The sequence below is a fragment of the Dermacentor albipictus genome, chromosome 9, assembly GCF_038994185.2.
Source record: "Dermacentor albipictus isolate Rhodes 1998 colony chromosome 9, USDA_Dalb.pri_finalv2, whole genome shotgun sequence".
In the NCBI taxonomy this organism is placed as follows: domain Eukaryota; kingdom Metazoa; phylum Arthropoda; class Arachnida; order Ixodida; family Ixodidae; genus Dermacentor; species Dermacentor albipictus.
In genome coordinates, this window is record NC_091829.1 from 4,489,912 (window position 1) to 4,510,003 (window position 20,092).

Genomic DNA, 20,092 nt, shown 5'->3' on the forward strand with positions numbered 1-20,092 from the left:
GACTATAGCACATATCGGGTGGAGGACTTACTAGTGAATACTTTTACTATACTTTTACCAGATCATCTTCCTTTCACTACGGCACACAGTAGTAAATCCTAATGTCATCTACGACATTAGGCTGTCTGTAATCAACTAAAGAAAGCTAGATTATCCTATGAATCTTTTTAAACAATTTTTCCAGTCTCTTAAGGAGGCTAGGAAAGCGAAATTTATGCCGTTGATCTAGCATTGCAGCGGCCACCTATGCTCGTTGTTTACATTTCTTGCACCGCTCATCCTCTTCTAGTTTCACTATTCAAACGCAAAGCATTCGCAAATATGTCTTCTTTTGTATATTTGTGAATTTATTCATTTACCGCCAAAACAAGCGCTTTGTGCCTGCCGAAATGGCAAGACAAGCGCTGAACAGATCGCAGAAGCAGACGACAGCGAACAGGTTATGACTAGCGCCACTCTGCTCGTACGTTCTTTCCCTAGCGGCAAAAGGGGCGAACTAGACCAGGCGTGCTGGAGGAGGGAGATCTGTGCAGGTCTGTAGTTCAGTAGGTCGTGCTGCGGAGAACCTCTCCCCCATATGTTATAGTGAGAAACTCTATGCTCTCCCCTATACTTTGGAAACTCTATTATAGAGAAATGAATGACTCTATGGTGGAAGGGTTGAAGGTAGTTTCCTCCATGTTTCCCCAGAAGAGTCTCCCTCGTGGATATCGTCAGCTCTTGCTCCTCGCTTGAACCAACTCGACCGAACTCGACACACACAGGCACAGTGAGTCGCTAAGAGAGATAGCAAGAGAAAAGTTGTGACAGCTCGTTCGTGGTTCCTGCCGGTGACGCTGCAGTAGCAAGGTCGCGTGGCCTGCCGCGTGTATGATACTTGATTGATGATATTTGCCACAGCGGTTATTTCGTGTGTTGTGAGCGACCCGTAGCGAGTTCGGTCGCGGCGGGACTTCGCCCTCTGTCAACGGATTGCACCATCAAGGATAAACGTCAGCGGCAAATATGGTTGACCTGGTGGAAAGCATTCTGAAACACGTCGCCGAGCATGGGGCTTGCGACTCTCTGAAGCTGGCCCGTGTAATGGACGTGGATCATCAGAAAGTGGTCGGCGCCATCAAGAGCATTCAGGCCTTTGGAGACGTAAGTGCCACGCACCGCCACGCAGACGATCTCGCTGCTGTGTTGCTGAAATTTAGATGCTGAAACGCCTTTGTAACAGAGCCTGCGGGGCCTGTGAATCGCGAACGTACCTGTGACATGCTTATAAGCAAAAATAGTTCGCAACGGTCAGCCCGAACCGAATTCTTCAAATATGCATCCTTGGTTACGGGCACTAGTGATCGCAGTATCAGCAATAAACATGCCTTTTGGGTATAATTGTAAAATGTATCAACACCAGGTTTCGCCACGTAATTCCTACCTATGATCCCAGTCATTTGAACACTGATAGAAGTTGGGTAACATGCCCCCACTCTTGCTGGTATTAAAACTTGAAGGAGCAAGTCCTCAAAAACTTCTTCTAATGCTGATCTTATATCAGACGTACACATGACTCCATGACTTAAAAAAAAATATGCCTGACCTAATTGCATTCATCTTTATCGAAATGAAAAAAAAAAAGAAGCTGCACTCCTTGACAGTGCAAAGCCAAGTCTGTGGAATATTCTACCATATTAAGGACTTATTGTGTAAAACGGGAAACAGCCAACCCAAAGAGAAGGAACACGAAGAAAGCTTGAGCACAAACTACCAACTGTATTTTTGAAACGTAGGCCTTGTGGTCTATACAGGGACAAAAATCTCTTACACATATGCAAACAACGCCAAAAGATAATGTTACTTGGGATTTATATCTGGGAAGCACTTTATAATTCCAAAGGGACATTTCCTTTGTCCTTTCTTCTGGTTATATTGTAAGGCCTACGTTTCAATAAAACAGTTGGTAGCTTGCGTTCAAGCTTTCTTAATGTTTCTACTGTTTGTTTTGTCTGTTTCCCATCTCAAATCAGTCTTTAATCATCGACCAACTAGGTCCGAAAGATGTTCTGCTACCATATAGCTTCAGAATAGTTGGTTACTGGGCCAGTTAGTGCAGTAGCACGTAGAAAATTATGTGCTATAATATAGGACAGAACAGGAGAGACACATGCATTAGTTTCTTATGGTTGTGTCCACTACTTGAACGCTAAATTTTTGTCATGCTGTATTTCGTCGAGTGAATGTTCTTGAAGCACTACATTTGAGAGAGTGGTGAAAGGTCAATCACATGACATCAACCTTTGCCCTGTAATAACAGTGCCATCTGAGCAGAAGGGCTGTTTGCTGAGTAGCAACAGAAGAGGTTCCTGTAAGAGGCCTTTAGATGTCCCTTTAGCTCAGGGAGGATGGAACGAAGGTGCTCCTGGGAGATTCCACATAATTGGTCAGGCATGCTTCAATAATATTTAAAATTTTCCCTGAAGAAAGTGTATGTTGCTCATTATTATTCTACAAAATCAAATTTATGCTTCGTTTGTAAAATTATATCTTTCTTGTAAAAAAAAAAGTGGAAGTCGCCATCTCAAAGCACCAGTTTTGTCTACTTTACAAATCTTACCAATTTATGTAATTATTGCTAAAAGATTTCTACCACAGTGACAGATCATTTTTAACCCACGGTCATCCTCATTTACTACTGCTCTAAAACGGCTTTCAAACAAAAATAAATGTCTTTTTTTTGTGCTAAGTGAACCAATAACCCCAATCATTGGGTTGCCTGTTTCCAAGTAAACATGCAGTACAACAAGAGCATAGAGCATGCCAAGGATTTGTTTTTCAACACTACTTTACCGGAAATGTTGCAAACTAACCCGCGCAAGTTCTTGAACATTGTCAGTGGGTCGGAGAATCGTCATATCCAACTTGCACTAATACTTTAGTCCCTCCTCCACAGTACTACTCAGTGTTTAACAATGCATTTGTTTCTTTTTTCTGTAAAACTACACCTGTTTCTTTTCCATGTTTTTACGACCATAGCTTTCCTCCTATGGATCCCATAATCATTGATTCTGTAGGCATTGGTAAACTCATTAGTAATCTTAAAATTTCATCTTTGTCTGGCTGTGATTTAACTACATCAAAAATATTGAAAATGACTAATGTGTACTCCTCTGTTATCTTGTCCAACATTTTTGTTCAATCTTTAGCGTGCTCCATAATTCTTGGTGATTGGAAGGTAGGGAAGATGGTTCCTGTCCATAAGTCAATTAATGTACATCTTCCCGATAATTACAGACCCATATTGCTTACAAGCATCCCATGTAAGCTTCTTGAGCACATTATTTATTCTCATTGAATCAAATTTCTAGAGAAAAATTCTTTCTTCACTAACTCCCAGCATGGTTTCAGGAAAATGTTTTCCTGTGAAACGCAGCTATTATCTTTCACTAATGATCTCTTTATAAATAACGACATCAGCTTTGACACTGATTGCATATTCTTGGATTTCGCTAAAGTTTTTGATAGGGTGGCGCATGACTTACTTCTTAAATTAAGCAAACTTAATTTAGAAACCAAAGTATTCTACTGGATTGAAAATTTTCTTTCTGACCGCACCCAATTTGTGACTGCTAAAAACTGTTCTTCTACCTTTTTGCCTGTGTCATTTGGCATCTCAGTTACATTAATGGCCTCCCTGACTGCATCGTGTTTTCATCAATAAAACATTTGCCGATGATTGCGTTCTCTATAAAAAAAAAAAAAAAAATCGCCCAACCCTCTGATCAGCATGAACTTCAAGAAGACTTAACTTGTCCTCATGGTTCAATAAATGGATGATGCGGCTTAACATCAAGAAGCGTAAAATTATGCGAATGTCTCGACGGGGCCACACTGTTGGCAGCGCGTATTTTCTTGACGGCATCCTACTAGATAGTTCCTGTGACTTCATACAAGTACCTCGGCATCCACATTAGTTCTGATCTTTCTTGGCACGTACATGTTAACTATGTCACTAACAATGTAAACTGCATGCTGGGATACTTACGACACAATTTTTCCCAAGCACCTTCATCAGTGAAACTACATCTACATAAAACTCTTGTTTGCCCTAAGTTAGATTACGCATGCGCTATCTGTGACCCCAAAAACACTACACTTTTAGAAATGATTGAATCCGACCAGAATTGCGTAGCATGTTTCATTATATCAAATTACTCTCGGCATATCATCAGTGAAAGCAACACTTTCCTTACCTGAACTATCTTGTAAATGCTCTCGCCTTTCATTGTTCCACAAATAGATCATTATAATCCAATTTTAGAAGACATCATTTTTTCCACTCCCGTCTACGTGTCATCACGTTCAGATCATAACTATAAAGTTGGTGTGCCATCTTGTTGGACTAATACCTACAGAAAATCTTTCATTCGAAGGACTAGCAACGAATGAAACCACCTTCCACTTCCATCGCCGCCATCACCGACATCAACAGCTTCAAGACTGCCATTCATGAAACCTTTTGCTAACATGGCTTTCTTTGCTTGTTATAACTGTATTTTTTTCTCTCTTTTACTGTGCAAATATTTGTATTTACCATTCCTTCCTGTAATGCCCTCGTGCCTTGGAAGTATTATTTCCGGAGTCCTCCACTACGGCGTGCCTCATAATCAGAAAGTGGTTTTAGCACGTAAAACCCCATAATTTAATTTTTTAGTATGCTTAATTAATTCATTCATTATTTAATACCAGCTCATCTTTTCTAAACAATCATGTTATCCTGCTTGAGGACCTTACTACATTTGGTCACTGTCATGTATTTGTTGCATTATTCTAAAAGTGTTGTAGTTTGATCTTGTGTTATTGCATTGTGTAAGAATTATGTCATGCTACTACTAGATGCAGTGCATCTTGTTAATGCTGAAAACAGTTCTGTTCTTTATATTGTGTTTCGATCTTGATGCTTATAACCTCCCTTTGAAGTCTTGTTGTTGTTATCCCTCTATGTAATGCCCAATTCTGGGCCCTTAGGGTAAATAAATGAAATGAAATATTAGAGTCAAGACAATTAAACTTGCCTGTGATGTAGGTATACGCTTTCTCTATCTGTGTTGTTGAATTCATATTCATAAATTCGTAGCAAGCATTTGGCTTATAAAATATTTCATCCATAAATACAGAAGTATGCAAGGAAGCAAATATTGCAAGTCAGCTATGCAGAATCCTTCAAGGTAGAGGAAGTGCCTTGAAAGGGAAAACTATCATCCACCCGAATCTAGCACAAAGCTACAAAGGACCAAGATGAATTATTCAACTATGTAGCTTCCTTTCTGAGAAACCCCTATGGGTTTCCCTCGTAGCTTTGGGCAGCTGTTTGTGGGGATGGCAATTTTCCTTTTCGAGAAAGGCAAGCAATAAAAGAAAAGCATTCTTCATTTTTTTTTAATCGCTGTCATTAGGAGTGTCAAAATGAAAAAAAAGTGTGTTTGTGGAGTGAGGGAAGCCAGTCACATGGTAGAGGTAGAGAGGGGATGGGAGAGCTTAGAGTGTGTGTGCGTGTTTGTGTGTGTGCATACTATATACATACACAAAGATGCAACTTCAAGCTGTACTTGTGAAGTTATGACAAGAGTGCAAAATCACAAGTACTTGAGGGCCCTGCAGGAGCGTCTGCGTGAGTAGGCGTTTGGTGTGTTGACGCCTCGTACCCGAGCACACAAGGGTTGGCCTCTCCCGCGTGTAGCCGTGCGCGGCTTAGCCGTGTCTGGGGAAAGGGGGATCCTGGGGTTTGAGCCGATGCTAGGTGTTTGGACTTTTAAGGCCCCCCGGCGGAGGCAACACACCTCTTCGGCCTCTGCTTCACATAGACGGCACCTCCAGACTGACCCACCTGGAGGAAATCGGCAGTTGCCTTTTCCTGTCCCCCTCTTCAATCTTTTGCTTTCTCTCTCGCTGTTTCTTCTTTCCTGTCTCCTTATCACTTCTCGCTTCCGTATTCTGGGCGGCAAGGGTTAACCTGGTGTAATTATCCAAACTTGGGTATTTTATATTAGGTTATAGCGGCGATGCATGGCTGGCGTCTGCAGGTATTCTCCCGAACTTGTAGCGTTCCCTTGTTGGGCTCGGTGGTGGGTGGCCACCATCGCTGCCGAATTTCCGAACTTTGTATGGCAAACGCTTTTCCCCCGTTGCCTGATCGCTCCCTGAAAAGGGGGCGCACTGATGATCCATTCAGCTTTTTTATGCAACCTAAGGAGTCGTTTCCGAAATACCACTTTGTTCACAGTCAACAGGAAACTAAGACAGTCCGAATGATATCACCTTTTCTTGTAGCCAAATCCCTCACTGAAGCAATAGGCCCAGGGTATAAAGTAACAAAAATGGGAATCGGTGATCTTCTTCTCGAAGTTCGCGACAAGCCACAGTATGACAGACTCTCGAAACTTGTAGTATTCAGGAAAATTCCCGTCTCAGTAGGCCCACACAGGACGATGAATACAGCGCGCGGGGTCATCTCGAAAGATGACCTTCTCGAACTTAGTGAAAGTGAATTACTAGAAGGATGGCAAGAGCAGAACGTTGTCAAGGTGCAAAGGATTAAAATAAGATGAGATGACAAAGAAATACCAACTAGGCACATTATCATAACTTTTGGAACCAGCATTCTTCCTGAATCAATCGAGACCGGTTACTGCAAGCTACGTGTCAGACCATACATTCCAAACCCGTGTCGATGTGTCAGCGTTTTGGGCACGGGTCACAAACCTGCAGAGGGCATGCGACTTGTGCCAAGTGTAGCTCCATCGAACACTCTTCTGACGTTTGCAGTTCAGCAACCCACTGTGCCAACTGTGAAGGAGACCACCCTGCTTACTCGAGATCCTGCCCTTCGCGGAAAAAAGAAAAACAAATAATAAAACTCAAAGTGAAACTAAATCTAACTTTCCCAGAGGCACGCAAGCGTTTCTTTTCCAACGATCAGAACAGTCCTTCCTACACCGATGTGGTGCACCGGGGGGAAGCGCCACATGATTTGGCGGCCGCCCAAGTCACACAGAGAGTGACGGTGGTCACGCCATCCGCCCCCCTGACTGTGACAGCCAGCGCTGTTCCGTCGCCCGCAAATGAGGGCCAGCAGACCTCCGGGCCTGTTGTACCCAGGGTCACTGCCCGTGCAGATCGGCCCACCACTCCCGCAAAATTGCCTGCTCCGCGGGCAGTATCCACCGCCTCAGGCGAGGTGATGGATACAAGCACAAATCCGGCGTCTCGGACGCCCAAGGAATGGCGCAGCTCCCTCGAGCGTGCCGGGAAGTAAGAGAGCTCGTATCAAGGGGCCTGAAAAGGTCTCGTGAGCTTATATAATCTTAGACACACAGCACCAAACACATACATTATGGATACACAGATAATACAATGGAACGTCAGGGATTTACTTCACAACCTAGACGACATCAAGGAACTCTTAAATAAGTACAAGCCAAGGGTGCTGTGTGTCCAAGAAACGAATCTTAATCCTTCACACACAAATTTTCTCCGACAGTATGCCATTTACCGAAAAGACCGCAACGACGCCCTTGCCTTGTCTGGCGGTGTGGCAATAATTGTAGATAAGGGTGTTGCTTGCCGGCAATTACCGCTTAAAACAGACCTAGAGGCAGTTGTAGTCCGTGCAATACTGTTTGATAAACTGGTAACAATTTCCTCACTATACCTTCCCTTCGAACTACCATCTTTTAAAAACGGAATTCCAAAGCCTTATGAATGAACTACCAGAACCTTATATTGTCGTCGGAGATTTTAATGCACACAACACTCTTTGGGGAGGTTGTCGTTGTGATGCCAGGGGACGCTTAGTAGAAAGCTTTCTATTCAATACAGGTACATGCTACAAAACATTTTCATCAATCGATTTAAGTATTGCATCTGGTACACTCGTACTGTATCTAGATTGGAACGTGCTTAAAAATCCATATGGCAGCGACCATTTTCCAATTGTCATAATTTCAACAAAACGTGATGAATGCTCTCCATGCGTCCCCCACTGGAAAGTCAAGTCAGCCGACTGGAAACGTTATAAAGAACTCACCCGCATGACTTGGGACGACATCTCTGCACTTTCGATTGATGACGCCGTGGCATGCAGCATTTATTGTTGATGCGGCGTCACTATGTATCCCTGAATCAAATAGATCGCCCTTCAAACGACATGTTCCCTGGTGGAATGTGGAGTGCAAAGAAGCTCGTAAGTATCAAAATAAGGCGTGGAGTCACCTTCGCGAATCTCCAACTGCCGTGAATCTGATCAATTTCAGGAAAGTAAAGTCACTAGGCAGAAGAACATGCTGCCGGGCCAAACGGGAAAGTTGGCAAAAATACATCAGTAGCATCAATTCATATACAGATGAACGGAAAGCCTGGAATAGGGTCAACAGAATAAAAGGCCGCGAAACTCATCCTCTACCTTTGGTAAACACACAAAGAGACACTATTGAGGACCAGGCTGATTCGCTAAGAGCACATTTTCAGTACATCTCAAGTTCATCTCATTACTCAGATACATTTCTCAGATATCAGCGACAAGCGGAACGGCAGCCTCTGAATCAGAAAGGAAATAAAAATGAACCTCACAACCGGCCATTTAACATGGTGGAATTTCAGGCTGCACTGAACTGTTGTAATAAATCAGCTCCTGGGGGCGATCGAATAGTTTATGAGATGATTGAATACCTACACGCTGAAACGCACAAAACCCTGCTATCACTTTTTAATTCCATATTCTTTGCCAGTTATATTCCATATGCCTGGAAGCAAGCAGTTGTAATTCCTATTCTCAAAGAGGGCAAGGATCCAACTTCGGTCAGCAGCTACAGGCCTATAGCCCTGACAAGCTGCCTATGCAAACTTTTTGAGAAAATGGTAAACAGATGCCTAATTCATTATCTAGAAAGCAACACAATACTAGACCCCTTGCAGTGTGGTTTTAGGGAGGGTAGATGTACGGCAGATCACCTTGTCCGCATGGAGGCGAATATCCGAGATGCCTTCGTGCACAAGCAGTTTTTATTAGCGGTATTTTTAGATATGGGAAAGGCATACGACACAACCTGGCGTTTTGGAATTCTTCGTGATCTGGCTGGTGTGGGTGTCAGAGGCAATCTGTTGAACCTGATCCAAAGCTACCTCTCTAATCGTACGTTCCATGTGAGGGTTGGTAAAGTGCTGTCTGGTCAATTTACGCAGGAAACAGGTGTGCCACAAGGTGGTGTGCTGAGCTGCACGCTATTCATCGTAAAAATGAATTCCCTCTATAGGGTCATACCACGAACAATGTTTTATTCAGTGTATGTGGATGACATACAGATAAGATTTAAATCGTGCAATATTTCTATCTGAGCGACATGTACAGCTTGGCCTAAACAAAACATCTAAGTGGGCTGACGAGAATGGATTTGAGTTAAACCCCCCAAAAATCACGTGCATTCTATTCTCTAAAAGGAGAGGTATATTACCTGACCCTGTTGTCCATTTTAATGGACAGCCAGCCGTTATCTGTTAGGAACGAACATAAATTTTTAGGAATAATTTTAGACTCGAAACTAACATTTGTCTCTCACCTTAGGTATCTGAGAGCGAGATGTCTGAAGACAATGAATTTACTAAAGCTCTTGTCCCGCACATCTTGGGGAAGTGACACGAGATGCCTTTTGAGCCTCTACAAAAGCCTTATACGGTCCCGCCTGGACTATGGAGCAATAGTATATAGCTCTGCTGCGCCTAGTGCTTTAAAGATGCTAGATTCCATTCACCACTTGGGTACACGCCTGGCTACAGGCGCTTTTAGGATAAGTCTTGTAGAAAGCCTGTATGTGGAGTGTAATGAATGGTCATTACATCTCCAAAGGACATATTTAACTTTTTCCTATGCTCTCAAGGTTAAATCAGATGTGCAGCATCCATGTCACTCATCTATTCATGAAGTGTCTACAGCCAGGTAATTTCGGAACCGCCCAACTATTAGAGCTTCGTTGAACCTTCGTTTAATAACACTGGCACAAGAAACAGGCGTCTTAATCCCAGAGAATGTCTTAATGGCACCCACTCGCCTGCTCTCACCATGGGAATGGCAGACCATTGAATGCGACGTCTCTTTTGTAGAAATATCTAAGAGGGCGACAGAAGCACATATACAATTCCACTTTCGTGAACTTCAGGAGAAGTACTCCTGTACAGAATACTATACAGACGCTTACAAGTCCTCTAAAGGAGTTTCCTACGCAGCTCTGGGACCTTCATTTTCATTATCTGGGGCACTAAATCCACACTCAAGTATATTTACAGCGGAAGCCTACGCTATACTATCGGCTATTCAAAACATAAGGCTCACAAAACATGCTAGGGCTATTGTATTTACAGATTCACTAAGATATTCACTAAGATTCACTAAGTGTAGTCCGAGCCCTACTTAGTCCAAGAAAATATAAGAACTCAGTTTTTAGTGAGCTGTTCAGTCTGTTGTGCTCCCTATATATGTGCAATCAAGTGATTGTCATATGCTGGGTACCAGGTCACAAAGGTATAAAAGGCAACGAAGCTGCTCACCAAAGCGCTAGGTCAGTAACTTTTAGCGATGCAGATTCAAATATCCCCATCCCTGCCACAGACCTAAAGCCTTTTCTACGCAGTAAATTGAGGAATCATTGGCAAGGCGAGTGGGATACACAAGCAATGATTAAGCTTCACATAATAAAACCAAAACTCGGGAACTGGATAAATGGAAAAATAGCAAGGTACAAGGAAGTAATTCTTTGCCGATTAAGGATAGGCCACACGTACGGTACCCACTCTCACCTCTTGACTGGGGGCGATCCTCCAACTTGTGTTAAGTGCGGCAATAGTCTCACAGTCCTCCATGTTCTTATTCAGTGCCCCGCAATAGAAACAGAGACGAAAAAGTGTTTCCCTGCTGCATATCGCAAGAATATACCCCTTCACCCTGCATTTTGTTTTTAGCGATGAACCGCTTCTTAATCTGGAAACAGTCTTAGAGTTTTTAGCCAAAACAGACTCCCTGAAAATCATTTGGCCAGGCAACTTTTAGCACACGACTAACAACCCTGCATATAAGGACTCTCTTGAAACGCTGGCCTCAGTGTTATGTTTTATTGCATCATGTTTTAACAAAAGCCCATTGCCATAGCCCACATGACATCCTAGTCACCGTCGTTATTTTAGCACCTATATATTCTACGCCACTTACAGCGGAAGTTTTTAGGCCCTTTTACAGCCATATCACATCTACCATGATGAGTTCATTGTGGACGTCAACCACAATACATCGTCAACACTACCACTTTTCATGGCGCTCTTTGGCCAAACCTGGCCCTTGCGCCATAAAACACCACACATCATCAACAAGTACTTGAGGGTGGAAGTGAAATATCAAGCTTTATTCGCAAGATGCTTGAATTGTAGTTATAGTTACGTGAGATAAACCTAGTGGCCATATTTTGAACTGATTCTAATAAGCTAATTAGCTTGTTAAGATAAGGGTGACCAAACTGGAGAGCAAAATTTGATCTTCAGGTGAAAAAAAAAGACCTGAAAAGCTAGCTTGCGGACGTTAGCGGCTAAATTATGTAGGCTTTGGCATAAGTACCCCAGTGATATTGAAGAATTCGCACGTTTGTTAGGTCATGTGATGGGTCCAGGAAAGGTTTGGATACAAGATTAATGCCTAAGTACTTGTATGAAGTAGCTAGGGACACCAGGTTATAATTATACGATAACAGAACTTATACATCGTGTGTTGATGAGTGAAAGACATTATTTCGCATTTAAATGAATTTAGAGTCATTAACCAAGTGCCACACAAATCCAAAATAAGCTGAAGGTTGTGTGGAAGATGGAGGTATTAATATGGGCTGGTTATAGGGCAGTAAATAATGCAATCATCTGCAAAAATTCTCACTTGGGGTGATAAGTTAGTGGGAAGATCATTAATATATATTAAAAATAGTAGTGGTCCTAGAATGCTACCTTGTGGTATGATGGAGATGACATAGGAAAAGGGTGAAGACAGATTGCTGACGACTGTAAACTGTCAGAGATTAGAAACTCAGTTCTTAAAACTTATGATCGGTCCTATGAAAATATGCAAAAACATGTTGTACCATTCAGTTATGATTTAAGATGTATGGCAACAAACACGTCACACTGAAAGTGAGAAACTTCTTCCAAGCTGTGTCCTGTTGCTTATCATATGTGCAATGCTACGGCTGTTCTTTTAACTCGCTGCTGCCTCACTGACTTGGAGACAACAGATGCAAATCATGGAAAATACCCATGATGCTTGCCCTTTCCACTGGTGCCAGTGCTCCCCATCGCACTTGAAGCAATTAGAAAAGACCACATTACTTCCTCCACCTTGGCAACTACAGCAGAACTGCTTTGCCTTATTTAGTGTTCTTTCTCTTTGAGTGGTGGATTAATACCCCTGTCACAGGGATGCGGCTAAAGTCCTTTTAGCTCCCTTCAACCAAGGACGTCTTTATCTCGAGGGAGATGTGCGCCGTGTCACACGGCAGTCCTTTAGCAAAGGAAGTTTAAGGAAGTTCCTAGCGAAAGGAGATGGAAGATCTCCCTTGCAGACTGAAGGGAGTACTCTTGTTCCCAGCGTGCTTGAATTTCGAGTAAAAAAATCACCCTCAATTTTATTAATTTCACTTTTACCAGCAATTATAACTGTTTTTATTGCATATAATATAGTATTTGAGCACTGACAACGATATTTGAGTTGGGCAGCTACATTCGATTCTCGAATCGGGCGTGAGCAGCGCCTAATGGGCCCCCAGCGGCAGCTTTCAAAAGCTCACTTATAGGCCGTGTGACATGGAGCTAACTCCCTTGAGTTGGAACTCCCTTGTGGTCCTTTAAAGGAAGGAAGTTTGAAGGAGATCCGAGTTGCCCGTGTGACACGGTTATAATTCTACCACGCTCTGTGATCTGTTAGCCTCATGGTTAGCTTTTATGATAAAGTGGCTTCCCTGGCAAGGTGTTGGACCAGGATGAGTTTTCCTTCAACTGTGGAGCTTTGTTTCTGAGAAAACTATACAAATTTTCTTCCTAGATTCACGGTGACTGTTTGGTGGATGACAAATTTTTCCACTTCAACTTCCAGCTTCTCATTCAGAAAGGGTTCAGAATTGTGTGACACATGTGAAAGCAAGGGTTGCAAGAAGTAAATTATGAAACTTTGACCTGCAGGCAGCTGCGCACTTGTCTCTTCTGGCGAATGCCCAGAAATCTGTAGAATTTTAGGCATGGCTCTCAGCATTTGCTTTTATTGAAAATATTGTGGCACTGGATGAGGATGCGTCAGCAGGCATTTGGTGTGTTGCGGCACCATGTGCCTGAGCACATGAGGGTTGGACCCTCCTGTGTGTAGCCGTGCGTGGCTTAGCCGTGTCTGGGGAAAGGGGGAACCTGGGGGTTGAGCCAGTGACGGGTGTTCAGACTTTTAAGGCCCCCTGGAAGGCAACACACCTCTTTGGTCTCTGCTTCACGTACACGGCACCCTCGGACTGACCCACCTGGGGGAAATTGGTAGTCTCCTTTTCCTGTCTATCTCTCCTTAAATCTTCATCTTTCTCTCTCACTTTCTGGCCTTTCCTGTCTTCTCTCTCCCATTTACTTTCTTTCTCCTTGGCAGGGTTAATATTGTGTGGCTATCCTACCTTGGGTACACCATATTTGGTTATAGTGGCGGCGTACAACTGGCATCGTGCAGACTTGTACACAAGCTCTGCCGCATCCCCTTATTGGGCTCCGTGGTGGGTGGCCGGAGCTATTGCCAAACAAACACATTTTCTTATGGCAGTGCAAACTTCTGTTGTCTATGATCGGCGTCTGAAAACATGCCACACCGAAGCACCGTTCCAGTTCTCCTTTCAGTGCAACGCCCCATTATTTCCAAAGTACTATGTAGTCTACAGTGAAAACAACATACAAGTAAGAAAGCTCTCTCCATTTCTTGTGGCCAAGTGTCTGAAAGGCAAAATCGGACCGGCGTACAAAGCCTCGAAAATGTCTAGCGGGGACCTCCTCCCTGAACTAAATGACAAAGATCAAGCGCAAAAGCTCTCGGAACTTACCAGTATTGGCATTGCGACCGTGACAATTTCACTACACGGAACACTTTATCAGCCTGAGCAATGAGGAACTTCTTGAGGGTTTCCAAGAACAAAACGTGACAAAAGTACAAAGAATTGTCATCCACAGAAATTACCAAGAAATCCCGACAAAACATGTCATACTTGCCTTTGGAACAAGCGTAATGCCTACCTCGCTGGATGCAGGGTACGTAAAAGTAAACGTCAGACCATATATCCCGAACCCAAAACGGTGTTCCAAGTGCTAAAGGTTTGGACATGCTTCACATGCATGCCGAGGCAATGCTAAATGCAGCTCCAATGATCATCAATCTGACAACTGCACTTCTTCCCCACATTGCATTAAGTGCAAAGGAGCTTACTCGCAGTCTTGCCCTTGCTGGGAAAAGGAAAAAGAAGTAATTGCACTAACTGTGAAAGAAAAAATTGCGTTCTTTGCAGCCAGAAAGCGACTGTTGTACCTACCGTGAAGCTGTACCTACCATGAAGAAGTTATGCCAATGTGAGGAAAGTAGAGGCAGCATCACAGAGGTCTCGTGTATCCACCAATCCCACGCGTATTGGTGCCGCAGTTACCCCTCCTGCCCCGGTGTGGAAGCAGCCAGTTTTGCACCATCCTATTTGAAGGGCCTGCATACACCAGTTCCACAAAGCCGTAAAATCAAATGAACCCCAAGGCCCAAGAAGGCCGACCCAAAATTCCCGGTGTCATCGACGCCGAAAGACAAGCACTCTCTCGAGCGTGGAAAGAGGGACAAAGTCCCAATAACTACCCAAAATAAGAAAGCAATAACCTAAAGGTTATCGCTCCTTTGTATTAGCCTTATTTAAATCTGTCACCTAACATCCTATCTAATATTTTTTCGTAATGCCATTTTTTACCTTTCAGTTTCATAATGGCTTTTATTATCCACTGGAATTGTAGAGGTCTCTTACACAACTTGGGTGGCATCAAAGACATGTTAACTAACTTCTCTCTTGTGGCCCTGTGCTTACAAAAACAATCCATGGTGAAAAACACAAAAACATTTTAAAAGGTTTCAATGTTGTACAGCGCTACCGTACTCAGGCGAACCGGCTTTCGGGTGGTGTAGCCATTGTTCTGCAGGGTGGTATTGCAGCTAGAGAAGTTCCCTTTAACAGTCACATAGAAGCCGGCACTGTCACCGTTTTAGCTCTCAAAACCATCACCATTTGTTCAATATACATTCCACCGCACTCACATTTTACTTAAGAGATCTAGAGTTAATTTTAAACCAGCTACCTGAACCTTTTTTAATAGAGGGTTAATTTAAAGCACGTAACACGTTATGGGGTAGTAAAACAACTGACACCATGGGTCAAACACTTAGAAGATTTTATCCTGACAAATGACATATGCCTTTTAAACACCGGTGCGGCAACCTACTGCTCCCCAAGCACAGGAGCTATGAGTTACCTAGATTTGGCACTGTGCTCTCCATGTCTCTTTGGCGATTTTCAATGGAGTGTTATTGGCAACCCCTATGGTAGTGGCCATATGCCTGCTATCATTAAATAAACATCACCTTTTCCTACCGTACCATTAAGATCACACCATTGGAAACTCCATCTAGCAGACTGGCCTCTCTTTACTGAAAAGGCCACTCTGGATAACATATCAGATAAGTTAACCATAGACAAAATTAATGATGAAATTACCGCCTCTATACTTGCAGCAGCAGAACAGACAATCCCACAATCCTCTGGCTTCCTAAAAAAATCTAGAACCCTGGTGGACGAAGGAATGTACATAAACAAAAAATGACAAAACAAATTGTGGTGTATCTTGATATCGCCACAAACTAATCTACTCCCTTTCAAAAAAGCAAAAGCCAGGTACACATGCAGACAAGCTGAAAGACAGCCCTGGAAAAATTGTCTCGTCCATAAATAGCTCGACAACCCCAAAAAATGTGGGATCATCTTCGTAAGTTTACAGGCAACTACGGTTCTTACACTATCCCCATACTCTCACACCCAGGCATGCAAACAAGTTTAGAAAAACAAGCAGACATATTAGGGCAGCATTTCCATGGTATATCAGGCTCAGTAAATTATTCTGCTACATTTTTAAAACATAAGCAATCAGCAGAAAAACTAAAGCTTCCGACCACAGGAAGTTCAGAGAGATTGTATAATGCCTCTTCAACACTTCCAGAAATCAACAAAGCACAAGCTACTGGCAAAAAAAATGGCCAGGCTTAGCTTGGTTAAGCCAAGAATGCGTTGCATACTGCGCGAGTTGGGGCCCAGTTTTTCCTCCGGCTGTCGTGACGTCACGTCACGTGGTTGCGCTAAAGGTCAATGGTGGCTGCGCGGCCGCGCCCAAGGGCTGAACTGAGTGATTGCAATATGCAACGCATAAAAATAGAAGCAACTTAATAACAAACATAGCAAACTTAAAAGAGAATAGACCCACATATGAGATGCGCAGCAATGAAGAATGGCTCATACCCTCAATGGCGGCTGCCCGGCCGCGCCCAAGGGCTGAACTGAGTGATTTCAATATGCAACGCATAAAAACAGCAGCCGGTCCGGACAGGGTACATTACACAATGCTAGCTCACCTATCCCCTAAAGCAGTTGAGACCTTGCTTCATTTCTTGTACATAATCTACGTTAGACGTATTGAAATGCTTAACATCAACGGCCGGCCTCACTCGGTCAACGCCTACGTAGCGACAAGTGACGGGACAACCAAGGGTGTCATTCACGGCTTGGACCCGCACACGACGCCTGAAATGCTAAAAGCGAATCTACGCATACACACGCAAGGGTTTGAAATTCTCCAAGCGTGCATGTTCTGTAACACTAAAACGGCCGTTATCACCTTTTTTGGAGGTATTACGCCGCGGTACGTCTACTACAACGGCGGAGAACTTGCTTGCTATCCCTACAAAATTACCACTCAGGTGTGCAAAGTGTGTCACCAAATTGGTCACCGATCGGACGTCTGTCCCCAGCCGGACATTCCAGTATGTCGTACATGTGGACAATGGGACCCTGTAGCCGGACATGAATGTGCTCCCAAGTGTGCAGCCTGTGGGGAGGGTCACATGACAGGAGACCGAAGTTGTAAAAAACGTCTCAAACCCCAAACCAAAAGAACGCCGAGGACTGGCGTTCAATGGGCTACCCGTAAGGACAGCTCAACGAAGCCACCTCAACGCTTACGTTGGTTCAGTTCCGATGATGGAGAATCCGCATCCGATCCCTTGCCGGAGGTATCAGACACTCGCCGTCGATCCAGGTCAAGATCGCGGACCCGAAAGAACTCCAATCCCAAAAACCCACCTCATTACCAATCACCAAAACCGCCTAAATCGGGGGCTTTCAGCACTGTGACCAAGCAAGCGCCACAAGATAGCACGGTAAGCTGGGCATGAGTCGTTTCTCCTACTGCTCCTATAACAGAAAATCCCGAATATCGGAAGATCATTAACGAGAACAAGCTCCTCCGCAAGAGCTTGTCAGAAATTAAGCGAGAGTTGGCCTCCCTCAAAGCTAGCCGCTGTACTGAAACGAACAAAACAGCACATACTAAAGCAGCAGGCGCGCCTCTCGAGGTTATAACGACGCCGAATTCTGTGGAGGTTACACTCCAACAAGTTGTGCATCAATTACAAACTATGCAAAATTTTCAGCAGCAGATGTACGCAGAATTTCAAAGCCTAAAAACTTACGTCGATGAATCTGTGGCCAGTGCAAAGAGCGCGGCTCGTAAGCGAGCCAGCATTAGCCCCACCGCTCAATCTAACCGCCGTCCGCGACCCATATCGACCTCGGACAGTGAAAGCACTATTCATGGCGAGTAGAACGCGAGTACATCATGAATATCTCGAAATTTGGCAATGGAACTGCCGCACCTTCCACAAACGGGCGGCAGCTCTACAACAATACATTAACACGGTGCCAATCAAACCTGATGTTATTTGTTTGCAAGAGATCGGTAACAAGCCGGTCAGACTGACTGGCTACTACACGATATCCCACCCAGACTACCCTAAGGTCGCGACGATGGTGCTCAAGGACATAGCAATCAGTATAGATTATCTGGCAACTAGCAGCATCAACCATCAAATTGTAACAATGCTACCGCAGAAGCATAGCAAGGCAAAAACCATAATCACGAACGTGTATAGCCCACCTAAAGAAAGGAGGGCCGATTTTGAGGCCATCATTCGGTACGTCATGTGTCACTCCGGCACCGAGGATAGACTACTGCTTCTTGGGGACTTCAATGCTCCTCACACCAGTTGGGGTTACCAAACAGACACCCCCAAAGGCCGGGAGCTCGAGCAAGCAACCGAAGTATATGATCTCCAACTCATCATTCTCCCTCAAAACCCGACAAGATTAGGTAACAGCGTCAGTGCAGACACCTTTCCAGATCTCACATTCGCAAATAATGTCAACGAGGTATTCTGGACCAATCTAGGGGAGAATCTAGGCAGCGACCACTTCATTATCAGTGTGTCGGTAGGCTCCCCGAAAATTCAGCGACCCTGTGGCCAAGTGGTAATCACGAACTGGATAAATTATCGCAAAATCCCCATGCCGGAGATATCACCTGAGAACGCTGAAGAGTGGGCAACACACATACGAGACGCTCAGAAAGCAACATCTAAGCGGCTAGCGCTCACAGCGGAAACGCCGGTAGTTGACAACCATCTGCTACATATGTGGGAAGCCAGAAGGGGGCTAACTAAACGGTGGATAAAACAGCGACTTAATCGCAAACTGCGCCACAGAATTGCTGAAATATCAGAGCGGGCAAACGCTTACGCACAGCAGTTAGAGACAGCGAGTTGGGCGAGCTTTTGCGACTCACTTCGCGAAACGTTACACACCTCCAAGACATGGGCGATACTTCGCACCATAATGGAACCAGGAAAAACAAAAACGGCCAATAACCGCTCTCTTCAAAAACTTGCCGGAGAGTTTTCAGGAACAGATCAGGCCCTCCTCACTAAGCTTAAAGAGAAGTACGTAGGAGCAGTAATCACTCCCCCATGCACCTTGCCATACCAAGGGGAAGAAAACGCGGTGCTAGACGCTCCGATGACTAAGGCAGAACTCTTCGCGGCAGCGCAAGCTGCGAAGAGAAATACTGCTCCAGGACCAGATCAGCTCACAAATGCTATGATCCGGAACCTGAGCGACGAGCACCTAGAACAGCTTACCCAGTATTTTAATTAACAGATATGGGAGAGGGGCGTAGTTCCACAACAGTGGAAGGAGGCTACAATCGTGCTTATTCCGAAAGCAGGAAAACCTCATGATCTACAAAATCTCAGGCCGATATCACTAACCTCCTGTCTTGGCAAATTATTCGAGAAGGTGATCCACACACGTCTCACGTCTTACATTGAAGACCGCAACCTATTTCCCACTAACATATTCAGCTTTTGCCAACATTTGTCGACACAAGATGTTTTCCTGCTACTTCGCGAAGTTCTATGCAACACCACGGTTGGTGTGGAACATCTCGTCCTGGCTCTTGATTTAAAAAGCGCATTCGACACTATTTCACATGAACTTATCTTATCTGAGCTAAGTGACATCGGTTGTGGACAAAGAATCTATGATTACGCCCGCTCTTTCCTGACCTCTCGCACCGCGACAATAGGCGTTGGCACTACTCGCTCAGACACTTTTCCCATGCCCAATAGAGGTACACCGCAAGGGGCGATACTCTCCCCCCTTCTTTTCAATATCGGCATGAGACGCTTAGCCAAAACACTCGACGTCATACCTGGGCTAGGGTACGCGATATATGCAGACGATATTACCCTATGGGCAACCAGCGGCTCGTTAGGAAAAAAAGAAGAAATCCTGCAAGAAGCAGCGACCGTTGTTGAAACCTTCGCTCGCAGCAGTGGAATGAGCTGCGCTCCCGATAAATAAGAATTTATCAGGAT

The 20,092-nt window shown here is 44.2% G+C and overlaps 1 protein-coding gene across 1 annotated transcript in view; it reads left to right on the forward strand.

Annotated features, from left to right (window-relative positions):
• The first annotated feature begins 549 nt into the window (after positions 1-549).
• The window catches only part of alpha-PheRS (phenylalanine--tRNA ligase alpha subunit), an 86,335-nt gene continuing 66,792 nt past the window's right edge, over positions 550-20,092 (forward strand). Inside the window, exon 1 of the mRNA XM_065437319.2 lies at positions 550-1,143. Coding sequence (XP_065293391.1) covers positions 1,006-1,143 — 138 coding nt within the window. The 5' untranslated portion in view covers positions 550-1,005. The remainder of the gene's footprint in view (positions 1,144-20,092) is intronic.